Source organism: Helianthus annuus, chromosome 2, assembly GCF_002127325.2.
Source record: "Helianthus annuus cultivar XRQ/B chromosome 2, HanXRQr2.0-SUNRISE, whole genome shotgun sequence".
Taxonomy (NCBI): Eukaryota; Viridiplantae; Streptophyta; class Magnoliopsida; order Asterales; family Asteraceae; genus Helianthus; species Helianthus annuus.
In genome coordinates, this window is record NC_035434.2 from 67,282,001 (window position 1) to 67,306,890 (window position 24,890).

General features: G+C 37.5%; 1 protein-coding gene and 1 long non-coding RNA gene across 2 annotated transcripts; one reads left to right on the plus strand and one right to left on the minus strand.

The window, feature by feature from the left end:
• The first annotated feature begins 6,966 nt into the window (after positions 1–6,966).
• LOC110893236 lies at positions 6,967–7,698 on the plus strand. The gene has a single exon (XM_022140353.1). The coding sequence runs from the start codon at positions 6,967–6,969 to the stop codon at positions 7,696–7,698; it is 732 nt and encodes a 243-aa protein (XP_021996045.1).
• A 4,039-nt stretch (positions 7,699–11,737) lies between these two features.
• LOC118483235 lies at positions 11,738–13,691 on the minus strand. The gene is made up of 4 exons (XR_004869965.1): positions 13,530–13,691; positions 12,276–12,433; positions 12,129–12,184; positions 11,738–11,960 (listed from the first exon to the last, which is right to left on the minus strand). It is a non-coding gene; the product is annotated as an uncharacterized LOC118483235 (long non-coding RNA).
• Positions 13,692–24,890: the final 11,199 nt, after the last annotated feature.

Genomic DNA, 24,890 nt, shown 5'->3' on the forward strand with positions numbered 1-24,890 from the left:
ACAACAATGGTACATGCAATTTCAAGAACTTTAACTCGGCTAAACCACTCAAGTTTAGTGGTTCTGAGGGAGCAACTGGGCTACTCCAATGGTTCGAGAGCATCGAGAATACCTTTCGCCACGTGCAGTGTCCGGAAAATCGCAAGGTCGAGTTTTCTTCGAGTGTGTTTTAGAAGAGGGCTCTTACATGGTGGAACGGGGTAATGAGAGACCGTGGTGCAGATGTTGCTCTAGCACAAACATGGGCTGAACTGAGAGCTCTTATGATGAGAGAGTTTTATCCTCGTCATGAACAACGAGCGTTGGAGAAGGAGTTTGATGATTTGAAACAAGATAGTGGCGAACACAGGGCATATACTGATAGGTTTGAGGAGTTGAGTCTACTTTACCCGACTATGGTCGCCCCACTCGACAAGGCTATCGAAAGGTACATCGACGGCCTGCCTGACTCGGTACAAGACATTGTCACTGGTAGCAACCCTACCACACTCCGTCAGGCCATTGAGCTATCTGCAACCTTGACTGAATCGCAGATCAGAAAGCATAAACTTTTTCGAAAAGGTGACAAGAAATCGGCCGGGGAATCGAACCCAATCGAGGAATCAAAGACCATGGATGAACAGACTGAATCTCCTAAGAAGTCAAGGAAGCGAAAGGCTTCTCAGAACTTCGCCGTGGTCGCTCACAATGGTCAAGCCGTCCCCAACCAACCAGCTCAGCCCCCTGCTAGAAAACCATACAATGGAACTGCACCCTTGTGCAACCAATGTAGCCTCCATCATCACGCCAATATACAGTGCCGCAAATGCCAAACTTGTGGACTCATAGGCCATACAACAAGAATCTGCCCAGCTGCAGCTGCACCAAACCAAGCTGGCAACAATCCCGCTCAAGGTCGTTTCCTACCAGGTTCTTGTTTCAACTGTGGCGAGATGGGTCATTTCCGAAGAAATTGCCCAAAGCTTGCTAATGCAAATCCAGCACAAGGATGATCACCCGACTGACTAGAAGACAACATCGTTTAGAAATAATCATGTCTTATGTATTAAGTTTCTTTTGTTGTCAAGATCCAAGGAACAGTTGATATCGTTGTTTATAAATAAATCTTTCATTTACATTGCAATGTATTTCGATGGTTGCATGTATAAACGACATATCCCTTGCAATACCGACAATCAAGGAACCGTATTCCTTGAAGAACAAACTACTCCCAAAATTCTCCCATTCTATAATCGCTTGCGTCTTCCACGGAATTCCTAAGTACCCGTTTATTCTAAGGAAACGAAGTACAAGGCGCAGGTTACAACACAAGACGAATACCCAAGGTACCACTATAAATCCTTAATAGGGTACCTAGGAATTTCCCGTAAGTCTTTAATTGTTGTATACCTTCATTCGAATGTGGTGATTCCTTGTAATCAAAAATCGAATTTTGGGAGATCTTTCTATCTTCTCAGATAGATTCCAGTGAACATTGAGATCCGTCGACAGGTTTCCATATCCGTATTCAATCAATAACAAGTTAATAACAAATTATAATCAAGTTAAACAATTATGTGACTTTGTGCTTATGTGTTCCCTTATGTGTTGTTGTGAGATCCAAATTATGTTATCCAAATCCTCGTAGAATCTTACATATCCTTGTACAAGAGATTCATAATAGGATACCCAAAGGTATTACTTAAAATCCTCAATGGACTTCTATGTTATAGTTAAGTCCTTTGGATTATAAAGTACTACTTCATAATTAGACCCCTTGAGTGGTCTAGATAAACAGATTGATCCAAAAAAAAAATCTGGCTAGGGATATCATGTGATGATATAGCTGAAAGGACTCCTTGGTGGCCTAACTAAGAAGATCCCCTGTCGATCTAATTAAAAAGGAACCGATGGAAGTCTAGTCACCCTCATCACAAGTTTGATATCCTTCCCCGAAACATTACAAAACAAACTGTGCGGACTGTGCAAGGGATTACGTAATTATGGATGCATACATAATTATGGAATTTAATGCTCAGAAATCACAGCAAGTTCTATCATGTGTCTAGAGTTAACCCTATTCATTTCCAACTCCGATGAAACAACCGTTGAAAATGATTCCGTTTAGTTCATTTTCGCTTCTGAAGATTTATCCGTTGAGGGAATGAATATCCGTTGTGTAATCCTTCATTTCCAACTCTGATGAAGCAACCGTTGAAAATGATTCCGTTTAGTTCATTTTCGTTTCTGAAGATTTATCCGTTGAGGGAATGAATATCCGTTGTGTAATCCTTCATTTCCAACTCTGATGAAACAACCGTTGAAAATGATTCCGTTTAGTTCATTTTCGTTTCTGAAGATTTATCCGTTGAGGGAATGAATATCCGTTGTGTAATCCTTCATTTCCAACTCTGATGAAGCAACCGTTGAAAATGATTCCGTTTAGTTCATTTTCGTTTCTGATGATTTATCCGTTGGGGAAATGAATATCCGTTGTGTAATCCTTCATTTCCATTTCTGAAGAATACTCGTTGAGGAAAATGACTCCGTCTGTTCATTTTCGTTTCTGAAGAATGACCGTTAAGGAAATGACAGGATATTGCCTTGCATATCGCTGGTGGGTATTTGGCAAAGTCACAAATAGACTCCTACGAATAAATTTCGGGACGAAATTTCCTAAAGTAGGGGAGACTGTGACACCTGTGTCACCGCGACCATGGAACAAATACCAAGCCAATGAAATATTGTATTTCATACTTGGGATCTTGTACAAATATGTGTATCTTTTGCACATATCAATTCTTGTTCAATTTCGAACTTTATATCGCTTGCTGGAGAATTATACGCAAACTGGTGCGTAAATGTACTCGGTTTAAGGTGACAAATACTCCGGAACATCAACATATACTCAACATACCTTAAATAACCTTTACATAACTTAGAAATAAGTTTTGAAGGCTTTGGTATAGCAAAAACAAGTTAATTCGCTTACAGGGACTAAACTTGACAAACTGCAAAAGTATGCCAATTTGAACTGTAACGAACATTCCGGAACATGTCCATAAGTTAAAACATACCTTAAATATCCTTTACATAGCTTAGAAATAGGCTTTGAGGTGTTTGGCATGCTAAAACAAACTTTTGGATCATTCAGGGACTAAAAGTGTCAAAAAGTGCACAAGTTTGCACTTTCGCGCATAACTTACGTTCTGAATACATCCGGACATCCAAAAATTTATGTAAGCATCCTTATATTATGCCTTAGTGTTTGGCATGAGAAAAATCCGTTCGTCACGTCATTTGGATCGTTTTTCGCGCTTATGCGCATTCCGTCGTAATTAAGCGAACATCGTATTCGTACGACCAAACGAACCAACATCCGACATATTTTTGGGCATGTTTCATGTCCACAATGTTTAGACATCATTTTAGGGCCTTAAAGTTGGCTTTACAGGCCTTGGAAGGGCTGAAAATGGCTTAAATACGCGACAGGGACCAAAAGTGTAAATTCTGCAAGTGGTGCAGATCAGAGGACTTCAGGCGGCCCGCGTAAAGATTGCCCAAATCCTTACGCGGGGCGCGTGAGACTGTCAGACAGAAAATATATTTCATTTAATGCAGTTTGGCCTTTCGTTCGATCAAGGGGCAATGCCCTTTCACCCAATCAGGAGCCAAGGGCCAAGTTCTGACTTACCACAAGAATTTGACAAGTGTACGCTCGAGATCGCGGCACGATATTCGATAAACGATCCTAACGGTTCCACTTTTCCTATAAATACCCCCCCCTTTGTTCCAAAAACCCACAAAATCTGATCTTAAGGCTCTAAGTTGGAACCATTGTTCCATACCTGAGCTATTTGATCTAGATTAGCACTCGGGGACCTTCCGTAAGTCTTCTTTCGCTCTTTTATCGCTTTTCGAGTCCGAAAGTCAACATTTTGTTGACTTTCTGCATTGACCAGCTTATGGTCGATGCGAAGTTCATGGAACTTCATAACGTGAGCGTGATCACGATGGTTATAGTCCGTAGTGACTATACCTACTGATCACCACGTTAACTAGGCTCAGTGACGGGTCGTAGTTTCGGCCAAAATGTGCATTCTTGCATATTTTGTAACCAAACTACTCGTGAGCATCAAAGCCGTTTGTTTTGATGTCAAACCTGTTTTCTAAACTTAGTTAAGCATGTTCTAACATGCTTAGCTCGTCACTTTTAGTTTAGTGCTTATACAGGGTCGTAAGGTAAGCGATCTAAACCATCGCTTATACTTTCGAACCCGACCCATTTGGTCGATCTTTAGGATCTGACCAAACACATTAGGTGACCATAGCTATAACCTTCCGAGGTTATACCTTGTGGTCACGATGTTAGGCGTTCCAGACGCGTTCTACGCGAACGACGCGTTAGGGTAGCCTAAGCTACCTAAACGGGTCATGATGGGGCGTAAGCACTTAGGTTAGGTTTCATTTTAGTATGTAGGCTTTGTTAAACCATATTACACGAGTCTCCATACTCGTTTGGTTTACGAACCCGCATACTATCCGACCCTCCGATTTTGGTCCGGTATATTAATATAGCTACCTATTAGGTGCCGTTTGATATCCCGTGACCTCTAGCATTATCTGGTTATTATACAAGGAATTCAAAGCAATCTCAGGTGAGTACATTGAACCCCATCTTTTACATGTTTTTGAGGAGTCAATGTGAGTACATTGAACCCCTCTTTTACTGTTTTCCAAACTGTTTTGGGGTGAAACACATGTGCCTATCTGTTACTTTCATGCTTTCCCGTTTTTCACATCATATACTTGCTATGTTCGATAGTACATATATAGTACATGATTTCATTGCGTTTATGCTATGTATGCCCATTGTGTGCGTACTTAGTGCATTACTTTACATTACATGCTATGTATGCCCATTGTGTGCATACGTAGTACATTGTTACACATTGCATTTCTGTTGCATATGCTCATCCAGCATATGAACACATTACACTACATTTTGAGCCGTTGTACTCTACAATACATTTCATGCTACGTACGCCCATTGTGTGCATACGTAGTACATTGTTTCACATTGCATTTCTGTTGCATATGCTCATCCAGCATATGAACACATTATGCTACATTTTGAACCGTCGTGACCATTTGATTATATGAACCGTTTGTAACCATTGAACCGTATGAACCAGTTGTATCCGTTGACATGATTTACATTTGACAATAGACATTTGACTATACATGAACATTTCTACCGTTGTTAAACATTTCAACTTGATGGTTTGGTTTGAGTAAGTGATTAAGTAACGAGGCATGTGTAATATGATACAAGCATGGTGGATACGCCGCTGGTACTTCCTATATATAAGTGTTTGTATAGTATTACATATCGTAACGTTATTTGAATCATTTTCATTTGAGACATGTGACATTTTCTACAAATAACGCACTTTTCACAAGACATTGTTTTACAAACGACTCATCTTATACAAACTCATTTTTATGGTTATCCGTTTAAACTATACAGTGTTCTCTTATTTATACATATCATTTGATCTTACCGTTTTTCAAATGATTTACAAGACAAAGCAAAATACGAGGTTCATGACTAAACATTTTCTCAAACATAAGTCATGAATCCCGTTTTCACAAAACCAATGTATCTCACAGGCATTTTTATGCTGACGTACCTACTTTCACATGTGTTTTCAGGAGACGATGCGTAGTACTTATCAAGACATACTTAGGCGGACCTGTGCCTTAGTGACTTAAAACGAGACAAGAACTAGTTAATTTATGTTATATACTCTTTGGTTCTTGTTTAAACAATGTAAGCACTCATGTTCGATTAATAAAACGAAACTTCAATTGCCATGGATTTGAAACAATTGATTCTGTTACAACACTCCCCGACGTTTCCGCCACGTTTTGTATGTTCTACGTGGTCGGGGTGTGACATCTTCCAATAACATTGCTCCCAGTAACTTCATCTACCTCTAAAATTCAAAAATGATCTTCAGACAAAGCCATCCATGAATTGACAATAGTTAGGGCAAATGGAGAAATGAAAAAGACTTCAGTGAATAATGTGATGAGCTTGAAAATTGAAGATCTACAAGATCTACTAGGTGTTCCACTTGAAAGGGATGTTGATGACTTACTCTCAGAAAGATTTGAAAAGCAAGTTAAAGCAAAAATTAGAAGTATGTTGAAGAGGAATAAAGATTGATCCAATAAACATCTGTTTTGGTATCATCTGTTCTAGGGGATGTTGTTGGACCTACAAAAGAATATATGATATCCAAAAGACAAAACATGATCATCTGATCAAGAAATAAACAAGAGTTTGAAGTAAATTCTCTCCAAAGATAATCAATCTTGAACACCTAATCAGAACATCTATTGAAGACAAATCAAACATCTGATCAAGCCTTGGAACCGTTGTTAAAGAAGAAACAACATATGTTGAAGATTAAAGTCTGTTGAAGCCAAAGGTCTAATAAAGAAGACCAAACATATGACTGGCCAAACAGGGGGTTCACAGTGATATAGGATAGTATAGACAGTGGTTTCCCAAGGTAACAATATTTATCTTATGTCAATGTTTAGACCAGTTAGAATAGATGTTAGGTTTACACATGTGTTTGCAACATCTGTGGAATCTTTTCTGTTGGGAATGTTAGATGTCACTATCAGGGTGATGTCAGCCAATCGCCGAACAGAGCTTTCATACTTTGTATAAATAGATCACACCAGTTAGTGATCTATTTATCACACACATCATCTTTTCTCTTGTTCGAAGAGAATTGTTAAGTGATCAGCTGAGGGAGAGTCTGTAGAGTCAATCTATTGTAGAACTTTTGAATTATTTATGATTAACTGAAAAACCATATTTGGACTGAGGTAAGTAATGGATCTAATACGTTGGTTTGGTTCGATAAATGGGATGATGTTTGCCCAACTGGCTCTATTGTGTCACCGAGAATGATTGCTAATGTGGGCTTCAATATGGAGACCAAGTTAGCGGAGATACATGTTCAAGGTGAATGGCGATGGCCTACTCTATGGGTTGAGCGATTTCCTGTTTTAGCGAACTTGCGGCATATTGTATTGAATGCAAATAGTCGAGATAAGCTAGTTTGGAAGACTAGAGTGGGTAGACAAGTGGAGTTTAGTACAACTTCAGTTTGGGATGATGTCCGAACAACCCAGAACGAGGTGCAATGGGCGAAGGTGGTCTGGTTCTCGCAAGCGATCCCTAGACACTCTTTCATTATGTGGCTCATAGTGAACAAAAAACTGAAGACTCAAGATATTATGCGCACATGGAACTCATCAGGGAATGCTAATTTCAATCTTATGTGTTGTTCTTTGTGTACCTCAGGTCCTGACTCTCATGAACATTTGTTTTTTGAGTGCGGCTATGCATCGGATGTTTGGAATGGTGTGAAACAAAAAGCTGATGTGGGTACTACTCCTAATCAGTGGCATGCAATATTTGATTACCTGTTGGGTATAGCAAACTCGAAAAAGATCACTCATGTGATCGTAAAACTTTTGATGAGCACGGCGGCATACTTTGTATGGGATGAAAGAAATCGACGATTATTCGCGACCAAACGAAGAAATAAGACGCAACTGGTGGATGTGATTCTTTCTACAGTTAGGCTAAAGCTCCAAACAATGAAATTCAAGAGTTCTTTGCAAATGGAATAAGTTCTTTGAGATTGGTCGCTTCCTCGAGGGCTACTAGTAGCGGATGATGATAACGGCTAGCTCTTGGTTACTTTTTGTTTGTTGAGTCAGTTGTTTTGACTAGTGTATTTTGTTGGCGTCTTTTGTTATATTTTGTTTCTTGTAAACTCTCGGTTGGCATGTCATCAGTGGCATGCAATATTTGATTACCTGTTGGGTATAGCAAACTCGAAAAAGGCCACTCATGTGATCGCAAAACTTGTGGTGAGCGCGGTGGCATACTTTGTATGGGATGAAAGAAATCGACCATTATTCACGACCAAACGAAGAAATAAGACGCAACTGGTGGATGTGATTCTTTCTACAGTTAGGCTAAAGCTCCAAACAATGAAATTCAAGAGTTCTTTGCAAACGGAACGAGTTCTTCGAGATTGGTCGCTTCCTCGGGGGCTACTAGTAGCGGATGATGATAACGGCTAGGTCTTGGTTACTTTTTGTTTGTTGAGTCAGTTGTTCTGACTGGTATATTTTGTTGGCGTCTTTTGTTATAGTTTGTCGCTTGTAAACTCTCGGTTGGCATGTCAACGAGAGAACTGAGAAGTGCTTTTGCTTCTCACTTGGTTTGATTGGTTGTTGATATAAAATTTTCCGGGGTAACCCTTTACCAAAAAAAAAATAAAGAAAAAACTGAAAAACAGTTATTGATGATGACTTCTTGTTTGTGATTATTTATCTTTTGTTATAACAATATAATATTGTTTGAGCTTAAACTAAATTTCTAATCACAAACCTTGTAAACTCGGAGCTAACATAAATTGATCTCACCAGTTTTTGACCAAAACACCCAATATAGGGTTTCTTTATACCCGATACATATTATAATTATGAGTTGAATTAAAGTATTGAATCCTCTTCCCAATTGAATTTCCCATCCACTCAGGTATTTTTAATACTCGATACAAGGCTTTTCAATAAATGAATTAAACTATTAAATCCATTCCACCGGACCGAATCAGGTTTTTTTAATACCCGATATAGGGGTCTTTACAATTTTATATCTTTGGAAAAGTTTAAATTATAATTTAGCGCATTTTTCATATCTATCTTATTAATTTATGTTAGAGCATTAAGTTTTAATATTTATTTTTACATTGTACAATACATATTTAAAAATATTAAAAAGAAAACAAAATAGGGTATGAAAAAACCCGATAACTAGTTATTTGAATACCTGTTTTTTCTATAAACAGTTCTATACCATACAACTTTTAATTATATATTTTATTAATACATACTTTTTAAAAGTAAAATGTATACACTTTGTCAAACAATTTAACTCATTAACAATTTATTTATTTTAAGTTCATTAAACACTAAAAATTATTTTAAAATTAAGCTTATTATTCTTTTATTTATCAAGAGATATTAGTAAAGTTTACACCTATTTAAAATTGGCCAATAGGTGGCCATTTTTCAATACTTGCCTTGGACCCAAAAGTCTCAGAAACAGCCCTGATAGAGGCAACAACATTACGGAGATAGAAAAGAGGGAGGAATTCCACGATCAATAATAAACATGTGCCCTTAGGGTGGTTGGGGTGGGCACAAGACGGGTGCAACTAATGCGTGATGAACGTGATATACCGCCACAAGGGGTTTATCACTTGGTGATGGGGATGGAAATCGTGATGAGTATCACGGTGTGATGGTCTGTGTTGTGTGTGTGGGTTTAACTTTGATGTTGAAGTGTTAAGTTGTGATTGGTTGTGGAATTTCTTAAAAAAAAAAAAAACAAAACAAAAAAGTGAGTGATGGAATGTGATGACCATTACAAGTGTGTGATAGCGTGAAATATGATGGAATGAGTTGTCAAATGATGATTAGGTGTGATAAAGTGTGATGAGTGATGACATAAAAACTGTATATTCCCGATATCTGTGAGATCACAAGCATTTGGCCATTTTAGCAATGAAGTAACCTATGATTTTTAAATTACTGGGTCATGTTTATAAACTTTTTTCTATATTTATAACTCATATCATGTTAGTTGATTTTTACTGTTTATCAGTAAATTTGGTAAAACACTATTCACGCTCTATACTTTTTAAATATTTTTTTGATTGTGTTTGTGAGTGAATGATAGAGAAAATATACTTAAAAAAGTATAAACATAATTGTTTAATTGAAAATGAGAGAGAAAATTTAGTGACTTTTAGTGTAATTATAAAGATGAAGATAAAGATAGTAGTGTGAATGCACTTATATGAGATATGATACATCTTAGTCTCTTTGGGGACATCCGATATAAAAAATGATACATTTTAGAATTAGAATGATTGGCATATGAAAATAGTTATGTTTTGAACGTACAAATAATTTTTTTTATTAACATGTTAACCTATTAAAAAAAATAAATTAACTTAAATGCAACCCCCAAGGTCACGGCGTGATGATCGATTATTGTGGTGGTGACCATGCTAGTGATGGATTATTGGTGAATGTTGTTAGCAGTTTTGACCATTAAAATCTAAAAAAATAATGAAGCTGAAAAAACCGGGGTTGTTGATATTTGCAGGTTGTTGAGGTTTCTTCATGACTTTTTTTTATATTTACATAATCTGCCCCTCATATTTTAAACAATTAATTTCTTAAACTTTTTAAGTTAGCATAATTAGCTCCATTAGTTTAAAACATCTTTTGTTTTTTATACTTTTTCTTTACATTTAAAAAAACAATTGTAACATTATAACATTTCTATGTTTATAACATTTTTTCTTAAAATTTTATTTTGTTACTTTCTTTTATTAATTAAGTTTTTATATTTAACTTTATGTAATGAAAAAGTTATTTTAAACAATTGATTTCTTAAAGTTTTTAAATTAACATAATAATTAGCTCCATTGTCTTAAAACATCTTTTATTTTTATTTTTTTACTTTTCCTTTACATTTTTTTTCAAAAAACAATTATAACATTATAACATTTCTTTGTTTATAACATTTTTTCTTAAAATTTTATTTTTTTACTTTCTTTTATTAATTAAGTTTTTATATTTAACTTTATGTAATAAAAAAGTTGTTTTTAATTTATATTATATATTAATTTTAAGATAATCAAATGATAGAAATGAACTAGTGATAGGTGGTGTAAATAATCAGTCTTGAATTGTATGCTTTCCTCATACCAAGAGCACACTGATTTAAGTTCAAGAACATTTTCATTTGTATTTGGATCTCTCAAACCAAGGCTCTAATACTAACTTGGAACAACCTATTTTGAATACAAGATTATAAAATTTAGGCAAATTGGATTTAAATAATCCCAACTCACTGTTATTGCCCAATAATAATCTCAACTCATTTAGTCACCAATAATAATCCGAACTATTCACTTTTATTTGTAAAATACTCCCAGTTAAAAAAAACTAACTAGGTTAAAAATTTGCTGATGTGGCATCTGATGTGGCCCTTTTAGCTGATGTGTCATATGACGTGGCACTTGATGTGGCATTTTTTGATGACGTGGCAGCTGATGTGGCAGTCTACGTGGCATTTTGATGATGTGGCAACTGATGTGGCAGTTGATGTGGCATTTTTGATGACGTGGCAACTGATGTGGCAGGTGACGTGGCAAGCCACATCAGCAAATTTTTAACCTAGTTAGTGTTTTTTCAACTGCGAGTATTTTACAAACAAAAGTGAATAGTTCGGATTATTATTGGTGATTAAATGAGTTGGGATTATTATTGAACAATAACAGTGAGTTGGGATTATTTAAATCCAATTTGCCTAAAATTTATTTAGCAGCGAAATTGGTCCCTAAAAATTTTGTTTAGCTATTTATACATAATATCCATTGCAAATTGTATTTCTTTAAGACTATCAATTAGGTGTTAAAATCATTCCCTAATGATTGTGTTCTTAATATACTTAATGAACCATCTATCCTTGCCTGACTCGTACAATCCAAACTCCAGATTCAATCTTCAATGTTATGAATATAAGCTATAAGGCCTGTATACCCAAGGGCACACATAACACAAAGCTAAGTGAGTGGTATATCACATGTATTCCACTGTAAGAAAGAAAATATATACCCAACCTTTATCTCTTATAGCAAGTTACATTGATCATTTAATTATTCTTTACCACATTTGATAAAGGTATCACATTTAAAATCCGTCCTTAGTCTTCTCACAAAATATGTAGCTTGGTACTCAATATGTAATCATAGTATCCATGATCAACTTAGTCCATGCATTCCGAATATCCACTTGCAAACGATCTAAAATCGTATTCATTCGGTTGAATTAGCACTCATACATCCATCTAACTTGGCTTAACTTACGGCAAAACATGATACATGGATTAGAAAACTAAGTACACTTCCTACCAACCCCTCATAGGTTTGGCGCATGCAAAATTTTTAATAAATATAGAGTATAGACAATACCTTCACATCATTTTGTATTAGCATAGTCATTTCTTGCCAACTCACACTTCCCAAACCTAATTAAGATTTTATACAAGTGCTACATGAGTCTTAAGACTCAATTTAAGAATTACTATAATAGGATTCTTCAATCACTTCCATACTTACCAATGAGCAACAGCCCCAATAGAATACAAAGTATTCAACAAGGTAAACAATGTGACTTAACATTCACTTTACAGAAGAACTAACCACTCATCTTTGCCCGTAGGAAGTCTTCACTATTTCCACTAGTTTGCCCCGTTGTCTTCCAAGGTTTGTCGTACCTAACTTCGCAACAAGTTTATTCCTTCAATTATTAGAACACACTTGTGGTTGCACACGCCATTCAAATAGATTGATAATAATCCACATACTTTCTTAAGTATTCATCTATAGTATTACTTCTCTACTATATTATTAATTATATAATCAACCCGTTTGACCCATCTAAGTGAATAGTTGTGCAGTCAATTTTCATGTATAAACACTTTAAGCACACCTTAACAATCGTAATTCGTTCATCTAAAACAACATTTAGTGTTTAGTGTTTAAGTTCATAAAACACATTCTTTTCACTATTGCACTTTATGTGTAGCAGCTATTCTTTCCACATTTTCACCCTTGTATAATTTGAATTAGTTTAATATGTTCAAATATAAAATGTAGTAAACTCTGGTAGTTTTTCAACCGTATATAGTACGCCTTGAACCGAGCTATGGTTGATTTTATATGAATTTTTCAAAAATAGATCATCAATATAATTCATTTCAATCAGCAATTGTTGAAAATTCTGAGTTGCTGCTAAAAACCATTTATTTTGACATGTTTAATATTCAAACCTAGACTTAGAGGGCATTCTAAGCATATAAGGCTCGTCTTCATAAGATTTTTCTATAATTTTATATGATTTTTTAGAAAGATAGACCTGAACTAATTCAGCTGTATATAGAACCTTTAAATTCTAATTTTCACTTTCGTTGAGGCATTTTATCATACATGTTATGTGCACAATTATGAACTCACATCATCTAAACATATCTACATTACCAAGTTTTCACATAATGCTAACATATTTCAAAACCATGGTTTATAACTCAAGTACATAGAACTAAATGTAAGATTAAACATAGATTAATCATCTTACATAACCAATGTAGGGTTTAACTACCCAATTTTAGGATTCATGAATCCCCATCTCACAAAGTGAGGTTAACCAAGGTTCACACTCGAATTAACAATAAATCATCTTTCAAACACAAAAGTAGCATAAAATCCATATATAAAACATGAAGTTGTTATAAATTTCATATTTGATTAAGGTTTAACACCAATAAATCCATTCCACGATATAAGTTCACCATCTAGGGCTAGAATTCATACCTTAGGAGTTATTTGACACTCAAAAGAACCGAAAATCGATCATGCAATGAAGAACTTCAAGAAATTGAGCCTTAATCAAATTTCTCCATCCAATCGCCCTATCTTCTTCCTTTGGAGGCCATGGGTGATATCTCTAGCCAAAATGGCGTGGAGATGCCCTCCTCCAACTATAAACTTTCTAATTAACAAAACTTACCATTCCATCCCCATAGTTTAGGTTTTAGGTTAATTTTGGCCAACTTTCATTTTAACCCACATGTAGCTCAAATAATTCAACCATGTTACAAATTCTCCCTCTAGTATAATTATTGAGAATTTTAATTAAGTTTGGCCTAATTATAGTTTTAGCCCCTAAAGTTTGGTATTTTAAATATTGAACCCAAACTTTCACTTTTTTGCAACTTTTTTTAATATTCTTGTTTCTTTTAACTTACATAACGAATTCACCATTGTATTTATTTAGGATTATAATCAAGGGGGTAAAGTTGCACAAATAGTTCTAGTAATTTGGTCTTTGACATCTCGGACCTAAACTACAACTTTCATTTTTCCATCTAGTGTAACTCCCAAAATGGGATATTACATGACGGCATGTTAGAAAGTCATGAAAAAAGTTATGTCATTGTATACGAAAGCGAAATTATTCGAATAAAGTTCACACCAAAACTAAACACAACAATTGCGCATTACAGTAGGTCGGCTTAAACGTAAATAAAAAAACACATCAAAATGGTACATTTACAGATGAGCGTCAACCGCTTTAAAAAACTGAACACTTTAAAGAATGTTTAGTACAACCGGTCGGTTTGAAAGCATCATTATGAAAATTCACGTTAAAACGTAGATAAAAATAACTCACGTTGGAGCATTGATATAAAAAATGAAACCCTAAAAATCACGTAAGAGAAAATTTGTTAAAAACTCAAAATGATAACTTTATTTAAGTTAAAGGGTTATAATGTAAATCGGTTAAAGCTGATAGGGTGTAAATGTCAATGTTGAAAGTTAATGGTGTGAGATTAAAAAACCCATAAAGAAGAAAAAAAAACCATTGTAGCTTGATGGGACATTCTTTTTTTTAAACGACCAACTAAATCACTGGATAATCATCCTGGGATGCCCTCAATTGAGCAAACGCATCCCATCCTCCATAACGGTTAGAGTTGGATGCATACCCGAGCCACCAAGCCACCAGTTCCGGGTAAAACCCGCCCACCCGAAGGCCCACTGCGTAAAACCCGGTTCGGATTCTAGAGGCCTAGTTCTAAACTTCATTGCCACCACCAATGTCCTTCAAAGTGACGCTAGTGGGAGTTGAACTTGGGACCTCAAGGAGAGAAACCAAGTCATTAACCACTATACCAACTTATCATGACTCGATTGGACATTCGTTGGACTAGAAATCTTTCTCTCAATTATTATATAGAAGGATCACATGCAGATGTTCCATTGCCTACAATATTGATTAATATCGACAATGTTCACTCATTGATCCTATGTTGATAACACCGATTAAAACTTTTAATAATACTTTTTCCTGATCTATCAGTTGCTATTCCTAAGTGATACTAATGGAGTGGTGGTCCAATGGTAAGGGCAAAACATTTAAACATGTGGGTTTGAAGGAGGAAGATCTTGGGTTAAAGTCCCATAGACGACACTAATTCCTAAGTGATTCCGACCTATATTACAGAAATGTATTTTTTGAGTGTTGAACTATCCGTAAGTATTCACCGACGAATATGAACGCTAGTTAGTATTTCGTCGATGAAAATCAAATTTCCAAAAGCGCGAGTCGTGCGGATTATATTCGCCAAACTTTAAATGGAAATTTTACAATAGAGACCAGTTCTTGTCAATAACCTGTTTAAATGATAGTGTTAGATTTGGTTGACAACGAACCACGTCTTTATAATTTATTACACATATTTAAAATTGGGATTAAATTACGCTATGTGGTTAATTTTATTAGGGATGAGCTTGGTAACATACCAGTAGTGAAATAACCGATCTCGACCAAATTGGGTATCAGTGCCTGTACCAAAAATACTCGATATGGTATCGTATTCGACGGTAAAAAGTCGATAAAATACCATACCATACCGTACTGAACCGAAAGTACCAATCCCGAAAAATGGTAAAAAAAGGGTATCAAATTAATGTGAGATTAAATATATTAATACTATAATATTTAATCTTGTAGCCATTATAATCATTTATATTATATAGATCAAAATATATTAATAACCTATTAATAATTAGTTGGTAATTGTTGATGGACCATATTACCTTTATTAACTAATTAGGTTTCCTCTTGGGTGTATATATAAGGAGATTATTAGAGAGTTTAAGGGTTAGACAATTACACAATTCACACAACCCTCATAACATCAAATCGGCTCTCTCTCCCAACCGAAACCTCCCTTGTTTCGGTTTCATCACCATCATAACTTTACACCCTAAGGAGGAACCCGATCATCCTGACAAGTATGTCGAACTCAATGGCTGCATCTCTGACTGGATTCTCTGCTGGCCTGTCTGCTGTAACAGGTATGTTATTTACATGTTTTCCATTATATTTAAACAGAACTGATCAACATGTGGTATCAGAGCATATGTTGATAAATCAGTTCTGTTTTCGTATCCATCATTCTGGGATCATAATCTGGAAAACAGAAAAGTTTTTTTTAAAGCCATATAAATCACGGCTGTTTTCGGTTTTCTATGAGCCGAAATCAGTGTTTTAAGAAAAGGGTGGTTAAATCATGTCACCCGAAACCATAATGGGTAAATTAATATCCGAAATCTGTTAATAAAAGTAATAAAATTCAGGTTTCGGATCCCAGATTATGTTTTTAATTTTAGGGCTCATCACTTGTTCTAAGTAAAAACTCGAAAAATTCCTTAAGTTTTGGAATATAATTTGGATTAGTGGGTGTTTTTACTGATTTTGATCTGAATTTTATCTACTAAAATTTTCGAAAACTGTTAAAGAGATAATCAGTTATTATTTTCGAAATCTTTTGATAATTTAGATCAGCAATAAAACAGGAAACACCATCCCACAATCCCTAAAATTTCGAGTTTTCAGTTATCATCACAAAACAGCTGTTAACAGGGATTCGAGACCATCAGACTGCGACTCGAGACCATCAGATCTCGACTCGAGACCACAAGGTCTCGACTCAAAATCATAAGGGCTCTCAAATCTTTACAACTCGAGACAAGGGTCTCGACTCGAGACCATAAGGTCATAACTCGAGACCATAAGGTTGCGACTCGAGACCATAAAGCTACAACTTGAGACCAAGGTTGCGACTCGAGACCATAAGGTCATAACTCGAGACCATAAGGTTGCGACTCGAGACCATAAGGCTACAACTCGAGACTAAGGTTGCAACTCGAGACCTCATAACTAACTTGTAACACCTCGAAAATTCCTGTCCATTGAAATAAAGACACGTGTCATGAGAGACAGACGTGTCAGGAAAACCGGATCAGATAAAAAGATGTACGGTAGGATTTTAGTAAAAAGGGCGTTATGTTATTAAAATACCTCTGAACGACCCAAGGGCGACATGTTATTAAATCACCTCTGAGCGACCCAAATTTTTATAAATCCCAAGATCCTTAAACCGTTAGATAAACATCTTATAGAATAACCGGTTGTTTCCAAATAAATAAGGTTTCATCTTTTATATGGACTTAGGATTATCAGGATGGTTACTACTAAAATGCTGACTAAAGCCTTTGAAAACGGGGAATCAAAGATAGTTATTTAGTTTGTCCAATTTCCATGAGAAAACCAAGACTTGTTCTTGATAACTCCGTCAAAGTTAAAGCATGCCATAAGAGTCCAAGGTATCAAAGTTCATGCAAGCATGCAAAATCTGAATTAGTGGACCCTACACTGCAGTAAAGGCATGATGTTTCGGCATTTCAAGGTTGCATGGTCAAGACTTAAAAGTTTTAAAAATTTTGTCCTCTGACCATCGGTTACGGACCGCAAGGCTCTAGGCTTACGGTCCGTAAGGAAGGTACCTGGGCATTTTCAGCAAAGGTCGGTTACGGACCGTAGCTATTTCAGCATACGGTCCGCAAGAGGTGCTTACGGACCGCAAGGCCTATAGCTTACGGTCCGTAAGACTGTCGCTGACAACAAGTTTTGGACAGCTGCCTGTTCAACCCATTACACCGACTTAGAATGATGGTTTTTGAAATCAGGGGCTTGCTAGGTAGTATTTAGCCCTCTAGGGACACCTGGGATGATCCCCCAACCTTTGTAGAGTTGCTTGTCTCAATCTTGGACCATTTAGTTCACTATATAAGGGCATGAGGTGGTAACCATTTCATTTGCTCATTTGAAACATTGGTTCAAGACTTCTCTAGAGCTTCCCTGGACAGCAACCAACTTTCATTAGGTCCCTAATCCTTCTTAGGACTCTTGTAAGTGCCCATAACCTCCCTTAATCCATTCTAGCTTAGTTAATTAGCTAAAAGTCAAACCGTCGTAATTAAGGTTTGACTTCGTGATTAATTAAAATGTGCTCTGTCAAATCACGAATTAAAGATACCTTTAAGTAGGTAATTATGTGGGTAACAAACCCTTAAAAGGGTATTTTCAAATTCCCACTCTAAGCATGTCAATTGTCGAGTCAAAGCTAACTTTAAAAAGTCAACAGAATGCTTAAATCCGAATTAACTTATAATTAGCAATGTAGGTTACATGCAACCTGTTTGATCATTAAAATAACTTGGTAATTAATGTAAGAACATGTTCCAACATGTTCAACTCGACAATTTTCAGTTTAGGCTCGGTTTGGAACCGAAGGTCGCAAAGTTTGACTTCTGCTTTGACTTTCAGTTCTGACCCGTTTAAGCCAAGATTAGGATTGCCTTATAGCTTCTTTTGAACCTATTTACATGTTAGTATAACTCTATGAGATTATACAACTTGGTTCATTAGAAATCCTATTCACATGCATGTTTCCGTTAATCGCTTATATGTTGACCATTATGCCCATTTGACCTTAAAACGTGATTTTTTTGAAAATGTAAAAGGGTAAGCACCTTAGCTACTGATTTATAAACTTGCACCCAAAATTTGAAGTAAGTTTGAGGTCTAGATTAAGAGTTATGCTCAATAGCGTAATTAAGAGCTTCTTTAATAATTAAACGACGTAAATTATGTATAGCCTATCAAAACCCAAATTTTTATACCAAACTTTTTACCCATTGTTATAAAATAATATTTTGGGATTTTTGGTGATTTTTATTTATTTTTAGGCTGAGAATAACTTAGTGTTCTAAGATTAATTCGGTTTATGCCGGTTTTGCCCTTTTTAGCCATAAAATGAGTTTTACAAATCCTTTTGACCTCAAACCAATTTCTACTAATTTGTTATGATAAATAAATTATTTTGAGCCTTCTGGAATGTTAAAATATCAGCTTTTTACAGAAAACCTGGAAATGGCTCCAAATCGCCTTTTAGGCATTTTTTTAACGCATAAGTGTGCACTAGAGCCTTATTAAGCTTAAAGGATTGAACCTACTGATATGATCTGTGAATTTTTATATTTTAAACAGTAGGCAAATGCCCCTACGGTGCATAGTAAGGTTAAAGATAATAAATTTCACATAAATTTGATACCCTACTGTTATAACTTAGTAAATTAAGTATATTTACTAATTTAATCAGACCTGTAACTCAGGTTATCATTTTAACCCTTTTACACCTTATAAAATGGCCAAAACGCCCTTATGAGGCATAGTTTTGGTTTAAAATCATTTGGGGCATAATGGAAGGTATCATTCTGATATTACAACATATTTTGAGCATATTGACTTCAGAAACTTGTATTTGACTCTTATGGTTACTCGTTACGCATTATACGCGTTCGGATCGGCTTATGCGGCTAGTTTAGCCATTTTAGCCGAAACGGGTCAAACCATATCTTTTTGGTCTCAAAATCCAGAATGTGATTATGTTACCCATATAAAACAAGTGTGCAAGCTTGTTGGGACAAAACCACATTCTAAAACGGTCTTCGCCTTATTGTGCGTTTAAAACCGTAATCTTTATATAAAACTAACCGGTCTAAGCTTAAGACCCGTTAGGATTCTAATAGGTTATTAAAACCTTAATTCCCAGATCTAGGAGCCCAGTAAAAGCTACGTGCACTCATTATATTTGGTTTATACTTTGCTCAGGTAAATACGTTTAACTTATTTTCCCTATACGGGCTTGGGGTACGGTATATAAAATACCGCTTGGTCGGGGAATTGACCTTAACCAGTCTTGGTTATGTGCAGTCAAATTAACCCGTTTGAAAATGTTGTTTTGTTTGTTTAACGCCTTTGGGGGCTTAATGACCATGTCCCGGATATCCTTGGCATCATTCAAAGAATGGCCACGACCTTAGCACTCGGGTGTAGGCGTACACCCGTAGTGTTGTACAACATGTATAATCGTCGGTACGAGAGAAGTCTCGCGGCGGAATTATATTAAGTGGTGTGTCTATTAATCTTTAACCCAGCATGACCCGGGCTACCGAACGCAGAACGAACATGTAATTATTTTACAAGATTATTAAGCAAATAATTATCCCAAGTTATAAAAAGTTTTATGCCACGAGCATTTAAATCAATTTTAAACATTTTCAAAATGAGTCAGTTAAATTGTATTTACCAGTGTAAACTGACGTATTTTCCAAAAAGACTAAGTGCAGGTACTACGCGTAATAGGCTGGTCACTCCTTAAGCATCCATAGAAGTCTCGCAAGCTTAGGATGCATGAAGTCTGTTGAAATGAAGTTTCCTTTTTATTTGATTCTGCCTGTGGATTCTATTTCGACATTTTGTGATACTCGAATATTACAATAATTTAAGTTGAAATGAATCTATCTTTGCTTCCGCTGTGCATTATAATTTGTGTTGTTTGACTATGATGATATCAACTACGTCACGTTAGTCCCCCACCGGGCCCACCGATGACACGTGGAAATAAGGGGTGTGACAGGTTGGTATCAGAGCCAACACTGAGTGAATTAAACACTAGCCTTTTGTGTTTAGTCTCAGTGCACGAATTGCACATTCTTCGAGTTCCGAATCTAGACAAAGAACATAGGACAAACTCTGTTTTGTTTTATTTTTGGGTCTTATTATATGTTGTTGTTGTTATCTAAAACTTGTATGCAGGTCAACATGCCACCAAGATTTCTTCGCGGTCGAGGCAAAGGACCAGTCACGGGACACGATCACGAAGCCGGGCCTTCGCACCGGCGTACCCCATCCATCACCATGAGCACTAGTCCACAAGAGCCGTGGAGGCTCTATGTTGAACCCGGGAGACGGTCAGTTTCCCTCAGCTCTTCACCTTCTTACCAGCACTCCTTTGGGCCCCAATCGGAAAATGAGCCCAACGAACAACCACCCTCTTTCATACCTTTGCAGAGATCCAACTCTCACCACTCCTTTGGTGACCCAACCCCAGTTTTCCAAAGCCGATTCAACCCGGCCAACATTTTTCCAGAACCCGGGGGTTTTAACCCACTCGGACCGGAAGACCACTTCTCTGGGGAAAATGACATGGACGAGGATACTGATCCAATGGAGCCTGCTACAGGAACGCCGAACCACCCCATCGAAATCTCGAATGGGTCATCTTTCCACGGATCACCGTACCGCGGTCCGGATAGTTATCAAGAGAGGTTCAAGCAGTGGGACTGGTACTTCACGCCCTTTGAGCACTCGTCCCCGTATCAGCAACAGCAGCAACAACAGCAGCAAGATCCTTCTGAGGATCAACGATTTGTGGCAGTCACTCCGCACCACCACCACCAGTGGAACAGCAGCCGCCTCCGGAGCCACCGAGGCGGAGGAGGTCGAACGCACGGATGTCCGTGCGAGGGGGTGTCCGCATCAGCACACCCCAACCATCAAGTGGCAGCCATTATCCGCCACTTCAGGAGGAAGAGGAAGAACCACAAATGGGGGGTCCATCAAACCCCATACCAGAAGTCAACTCAGTGCCTGTGGCACCTCCGCCGGGTTTTGACAACCCAATCCCTGCCTATGCCGGTTCCGCGGCATACAACCCGTTTGAAACGCTGGGCCACAACAGCTTTAACTATGCCAACGTGGACCCATATCAGGAGGCTTGGGATTACAACGCTCGACACCCTGAAGGGCCCTATGGTGGTCCTTGGACTACCGGGTACCCTCCATATGTGTTCCAGCAGCCACCACCTCCTCAGCCGTTGTACCAGCCGCCGCAGCCACAGCTTATTCCGCCAGAGCGTCAGCAGGAGGTCCTTGAGAGACTGGACCGTTGTGAATGGGAAATCCAAACTGAGCGCAGACACAACAGATGTTTCTTCAAAGGACTATCAGATTTGATCAAAGGAAAGTCCAAAAGGAGGGACCATTGAAGATCTTAGTATTCTAGTTATAATCAGTCCCTGCGTAGACTTGTTGTTTCTGTATTCAGCTCCTACGCGAGCTTGTCTTTTTGTATTCTGCCCCTGCGTGGGTATGTCTTTCAGTTGACCCCTGCGTGGGTTGTTGTTTGTTAGAGTGTTTATTTGTTTGTTGTGTTTCGCCCCTACGTGGGCATGTTGTTTGTAGAAGTCCCGTTTAGGGCAAGTATTGTACTGTTGAATCTTTATTAATGAAATGTTGCATTTAAATTTTCATGATTATTGCTATAAATAAGTATATGAATAAAACTAAAATAAAAAGGTAAAAATGAAAATAACATTTCTTAAAATAAAGAAGACCTACCATTAATATAAAATGGCAAAATCTAAAAAGGGACAAGACCTAGCCACATGTCATTTTAAGACAAGGCCAAGATGGTATCTCCATAATTAGATTCAGGTCCATATTTAACGTCTCAACTTAGGATTGATCTGCATTATAAAGAGAACCTAAGGGGTAAAGCCTAGCCACGTGTCGTCGCAGACATGGCCAAGATGGTAGAACCTGTCGAGAAGATTCCAAATTCTGTTAACATCTGTAAGTATGTTAACAAATTAGGCAAATTGTGACCCAGTAAAAGCCACATAAGCCATCATTGAAAATTGGGTGAATTTAAAATTCCCTGTAAGTAAATGTCCATTCCTTGAGAATGAAGTGCCTACGAGTAATAATTAATGTCCTAGGGACTAAGAGACAGTTTGAGTCTGCAACTCACTGTCTGGAATAGGGTAATGAACTGTGATTCAGACCCTAATACCTTGGTTCTGTAAGAATCCGGGTTTTAAACTAACACTGTCCTTGTGACTAAGTTATGCTAATTCTTAACTATAATATAGGATTACAATACAGATCCTGAATTAATATTTGATTAATAAATTAACCTGCAATGGCTATTTAAAACCATGGTTAATAAAATACATAAAATACTGTATTACCTGTTAAATAAAACCTTGCCCATTATTGTTTATATGTAGCATTTGAAGCTACATGGCGGGGTCGGATGAAGTGAATAGTCGTCCGGTGGAGAACCACGATAATGCAAAAATACAGTTAACTGGTGCGGAGTTGAAAGCACCGGTAGATGATGCGGTTACAAAGGCATTAGAAAGACAGTACAGTGAGTACAGTGGGACCCATAGTAGGACCCTGTCTACACCGCATAATAAGTCTAAGACTCATTCGGAGTCTCACAGCAAGCCACCATCTGTCCAACCCAAGTCTAAGAAGGAAGAATCTAAGAAGGATGACGATAGACATTCTTTGAATGAAAATGATAATCATTCCAAGAAGATCGTGCTTTATGATGCCCCACGTGCCAAGGGTTGCACGTATAAATACTTTGTGTCTTGTAAACCCCGGGATTTCACTGGGGAGAAGGGGGCAGTGGACTGTATGACTTGGCTTGATGAAATGGAGACAGTAGTAGATATAAGTGGCTGTGCTGAAAGAGATATTGTGAAGTTTGTGACACAATTTTTCAAAGGTGATGCACTTCAATGGTGGAAGTCGCTGATTCAAGCCACCGAGAAGATACCTCTTTACAACATGTCTTGGGAACAATTTGTTGCCCTAATCAAGGAGAATTACTGTCCCCAACACGAGGTGGAAAGGATAGAATCTGATTTTCTGTCCTTAGTCATGAAGAACCTGGACTGCCAGGCGTACCTCACAACCTTCAACACCTTGTCAAGGCTAGTTCCCTATCTTGTAACACCTGAACCTAAGAGGATAGCCCGTTTCATTGGGGGTCTGGCCCCAGAAATTAAAGCAAGTGTCAAGGCCTCTCGGCCCACTACGTTTCGATCAGTAGCTGATATATCTCTGTCCCTTACGCAAGACGCAGTTAGACAGAGATCCCTGAGAGCTGCAGATGCCGAAAAACTAAAACGCGAAGATGATGGTTCGCGACGCTCAGATAAGAAGCGAAAGGGCAATGACGACCACAAGAAAGGGTCGGGATCCAGGAAGGGGGATCAACAGTCGAGTGAAAAGCCTAGGTGCAAAGTTTGTAAGAAGCACCATTTCGGGAAATGCAGGCAGGAGTCTAGATCCCAATCTCAGCAGAAACTATGTGGGATTTGCAAGTCCCCGGATCATAAGGCATTAGATTGCAAGAAACTTAAGGATGCCACCTGCTACAATTGTAATGAGAAGGGACATATTAGACCCAACTGGCCGAAGCTTGCCAAGAAAACAGAAGAGGGAAAGAAGACTAATGCAAGGGTCTTCCGCATGGATGCAAAGGAAGCTATTCAGGATGATAATGTCATAACAGGTACTTTTCTCATTAATGATGTCTACGCAAGGGTATTGTTTGACTCTAGGGCGGATAGATCCTTTGTAGATGATAAGTTCTGTGAACTGTTGAAATTACTTGTTAAAAACCTAAGTATGAAATATGAAGTGGAATTAGCTGATGGAACAATAGAAACAGTTTCGACTGTGTTAGATGGATGTGTCCTATCCATTAGGAACCACTCTTTTCCTTTGTCCTTGTTACCCTTTAAGCTAGCAGGCTTCGATGTAGTAATAGGAATGGATTGGTTATCGCGTAACCAAGCCAAGATAGTGTGCAACAAGAAGCAGGTAGTAATCAAGACCCCATCTGGTGAGCCACTCACTATTCAGGGAGATACTCAACACGGAATACCAGAGCATGTGGCCATGCTTAAGGCATCCGGATGCACGAGTAAGGGTTGTGTCATTTATATGGCACAAGTAACCGTTGACGAGAAGAAGGCCAGGATCGAAGACATACCAGTCATTTCTGACTATCCCGAGGTTTTTCCGGAGGAACTACCTGGTTTGCCACAAGACAAGCAGGTGGAATTCAAGATTGACATCATCCCCGGAGCTGCACCAGTAGCCAGAGCACCATATAG